We start from the raw sequence: 3,970 nt of genomic DNA, 5'->3' as shown, positions 1-3,970 counted from the left end.
AGTTTTGTTGGTGTAGGACAGGTTTTATTTGTAGGGTGCTACCGGTTGTATCAGGAGGGAACAGGGGGCAAAGGTGGGGTTTCTTTTATAGAGCCAGCTTTTCTCGGAGAATTAACCAAACAACCCCCTGTTTTCTTTCAATGGTTATAGACTAGACCCAAGTGACTTTTTGGTGGAGAAGAATTTTTAAGATTGAAAGATGGGTTAGTACTTTTTCTAAGCCTTCATTCAGTGTATTTTAACATGCTATGGACAGCCCTAACTTCGATGTCTGTCCTGCATCCCAGATGTGCTTCTATCCCAAAAGAGCTTCTGGGATGGAGTACATCCGGGGTTGATGGCAGGTCGGTAAGTCACAGTCTTTACCTGATACATGCAAACGGCCAGGCATGCATGACGTCAAAATGTAAAACAACTTCACTCACTGTCCACAAAGCCAGTTTATTTTATATTTTTTCACTTTCAAACGCAATGAGCGCAAAAAACTCCAGAAAAGGCTCACCGTTACACTCGGGGTGACAGTCTTCCACACACTTCCCGTCCTTTAGGACTGTTCCTCCCGTACATTCCATTTCTCCCTGTGCCCCTCCCTCGATGATTCGGGCGTCCATGATCTCTACGTCCTTTTCCCCTCCACCAAAGGAGTAGAAACGGATGCCCAGTGGTGGACCGGCATCATTGTAGACCATGTAGACCAGCCCTTTCTCCTGTTGGCAGAAAATGTTTTTTTTTAAATGTTGTAACTTGTATATAGTCATAAACAGTATGAACTGATCTGAACTCGGTATACCAGTACTGCAATAGAAAATAGAATCGGCATATTATAACATGTAAGTATATATATATATATATATATATATATATATATATATATATATAGTCTAAACATATCACTTACGGAAGTGTCAGAGCCGATGCCATATTTGATGTAGGTTCGCTGTTTTTCATGGTCTTCCTCCAGACAAATGAAATACGGCTGGAACAATAATTTGGAGTCCCCCAGACTTCGGGCACTCTTTGCTCCCTCGTATTTCACCAGCTTCATTCCCTGAGAATGATATATTATACAAGATATGTTACCCCATAAGTTCGTGAAATAATTTTAGGTGCTTATGACATCAAGACCGTTTAGAGAACAAAGTATGACTCCTGTACCAATTCTAAACACGATTAGCACTGCTTGATCTGGACTTAAATGTTGGTGCTGGAAATGCTTGTAGAAAATAATGGCGTTACCTTGTAGAGAGCAACACCCTGGAAACTGATCTGGAGATGGTACCAGGTGCTTTTATCCCTCGGAATGACGGAGAACACAACAAAAATGTCGCCTGAAGACGCCGCAACGAAGTAAAGACACCTTCCTCCCTCCTCCGCGGGCTTGATTTGGTAAGAGTTGGACCACTTCACCGTGCAGGGCGCCTCGACTATACTGGCTAAAGAACGGCTGGTAGAAACACCATAACAGAATTGCTTATCAGTATTACATTTCTGAATGAACTATCAACAATGACGTAATCATTTCAGTGTTCCAAATGCTATCACTCCTTTATCTTTCGTTACCATTGGCGTGGGATCGCGTGGCGCAATTGGCAGCGCGTTGGTCTCAGGCCCAAGAGGTCCTGAGTTCGAATCCGGTTGCGTGTCACCGATCTTGTGCCCTTTACACGACTTTCCTCACTAACTCTGGTGTGAATGAGTACAGTGTGAGTACATGAGTGCGGCAGTGTGAGTACAGAATGAGTACATGAGTGTGACAACAATGACCACAGTCACTTCCTGACAACATTGGCTTTTCCATAGTTGTTAATACAGTGTGATATATGGCATTCCGTCGTTTTCAAAGGGTATCAAGCAACTTTACAGCCTGGTATGTATCAAAGCTCTGTTTGGTCCTCCGATTGATTCACCCTTGCATGCAAAGTCTTGTACAGTAGGTAACCGAATGACATTTGAATATTCGTCTGAAATATGGGAGTTCCGATTGATAATGCATGACTTTGTTTAGGACCAAACGACCGAATGGGGACGGAGGAAGCGGAAGCGGTCGGCGGAACGAACCTTGGTTAACGTTAGGTCATCTTTATCCGTGGGGTAACCGATATCCGTTAATTGTATTTGAAAATAGGGTATTTGGGTTTCGTCAAGTTGAAACACAGTAGTTTCACACTGCAATACATGTATTATGAAAATATTTCAATTTGAAACCTGCGTCCGTTGACCTGAAATCCCTACCCCATGGCACAGTTTTTCAAAACAACGAATTTAGGTTACCCAACGGATAAAGGTGAACAAGCGTTACACACAATAGGATGGATGCCAGGCTATCAGACTTACCCTTTTGCCTGGGAGTGCTCTAACGGGCTGACATATTCAGCTCGGGCAACTTTCCAGTTTGCGTAGTTGCGAGGCAAGTTCCCCAAAACCTGCAAAGACAAGGGCAGGACAACCAAATTTTAACAAATCATTTGATTTAACTCATTTTCTTCAAATCAGAACTTAATGTATGTGTATAAAAATCATTATGGTGCGGCACAGTAACATCCTTAGGTTGTAAGTGTGTAGAAATCGCTCTAAAGCAAAGAGCTAAGTTTCCAACACAAAACTCTACATCACATGGCGTCGCAGAAGATTGCCCAATTCTTGACAAAGGCTTTTGCTGGATGTGTTGGAAATTACGGTGCAACTTTTCTTCAAGTAAACATTGCTTGACACACGAAAACCAAATCAATAAACAATACTTCCATCTTCATTGAAGTAATAAAGAAACGTATACTTATACGTATAAACCGTGAAATAATTGGTATAGATCGTACCTGTTTGGAAGCCTCTTGATCTTGAGGTGTGACGGAAAACACTCCGGTTGCTTCATTATATGTCATGACAAAACCAAAGCAGGAGACCTATGTTTGTAAATACACATCCTTTAACAAATTTGCATGTAACAATACGTCCGCAATCATTGAAAAAAAACTCTAGATAGAGCATCACGCAGCTAAGGCCCCCTTTCCACTAGACGGTGATCGTACTGCGCTCTCACTGCGACCTAGATAGGATATGTGTATCCTTCGCTTTCACACCGGGTATATCATACAAAACGTAAAAGTGGGACTGAGAGGAGAACAAAACACACAAATTGTAAAAAGATTCGTTTCTTTTCTATACAATTCGTTGAGCGATATGTCAAATTTTAGGTCGCAGAGAGAGCGCGGCGAGAGCGCCGTCCTAGTGAAAGGGGGTATAAAGAGTTGCATATATATATCAAAGTCAAAATTCGTCGTACTACATGTGGTTCTGATAGTCACAACTTGCATCAAGTATAGCCCTATTATTTACACTCAAGGTCTATGAAATAGGTCAGATGGTGTAATGAATTTGGGGTGAAAATGCGCAAAACAAAAAGATGCATGTCAAACACTCAGCAACGAATTGTACGTATTGATGGCGAGCTGCAGTTGAATCCAGGGATGGTCTCGTCAGTCTCATAATGGAAACACTGATCACGACTGACTGATAACCAGTTTGGAAACAGGACTTACCTTCTTGTTGTTGGTATCGCCACTCCCACCATTGTCACGGCTGTTGTACATGTGCATTGATTCCCCTGGAATATGACAGTTCCATCTGAAAAAAGTATATATTAGACTTGCTGCCACTGTGTTGTTTGTGCCTCCCATAACAATTTGACATCCACATATTTTATCAAATTGCCACAAAGGTATCAGATAATTATGTCAATTTATAGAGGGGGGTTGACATCATGTTTATTGACATACAACGCAACACATTTAAAATCAACATACAATATGGCTTTAAAAGACGAAGAATCATAGGCCGACCCCTTAATCAGAATAGTAGAAATTCTGGAGGGCGCAAGGTAAAACTTAATGTGTGCATCCGACTTTTTGATACATGTTGTATTGCACAACGTTACATAACAATCTTGCCGTATATTGTACTGTTGCTTTCACAA

The 3,970-nt window shown here is 41.6% G+C and overlaps 1 protein-coding gene across 2 annotated transcripts in view; it reads right to left on the bottom strand.

Moving 5' to 3' along the window:
* The window catches only part of LOC118423291 (scavenger receptor class F member 1-like), a 9,388-nt gene extending 5,744 nt beyond the window's left edge, over window positions 1-3,644 (bottom strand). For both annotated transcript variants that reach the window (XM_035831390.1, XM_035831391.1), the window contains exons 1-6: window positions 3,537-3,644; window positions 2,814-2,900; window positions 2,335-2,423; window positions 1,237-1,444; window positions 899-1,048; window positions 503-707 (exon numbers count right to left, since the gene is read on the bottom strand). In XM_035831390.1, coding sequence (XP_035687283.1) covers window positions 503-707; window positions 899-1,048; window positions 1,237-1,444; window positions 2,335-2,423; window positions 2,814-2,900; window positions 3,537-3,593 — 796 coding nt within the window. In that variant the 5' untranslated portion in view covers window positions 3,594-3,644. The remainder of the gene's footprint in view (window positions 1-502; window positions 708-898; window positions 1,049-1,236; window positions 1,445-2,334; window positions 2,424-2,813; window positions 2,901-3,536) is intronic.
* Window positions 3,645-3,970: the final 326 nt, after the last annotated feature.

The sequence above is a fragment of the Branchiostoma floridae genome, chromosome 9, assembly GCF_000003815.2.
Source record: "Branchiostoma floridae strain S238N-H82 chromosome 9, Bfl_VNyyK, whole genome shotgun sequence".
NCBI classification, from domain to species: domain Eukaryota; kingdom Metazoa; phylum Chordata; class Leptocardii; order Amphioxiformes; family Branchiostomatidae; genus Branchiostoma; species Branchiostoma floridae.
This window is presented reverse-complemented; position numbering and strand designations above follow the sequence as displayed.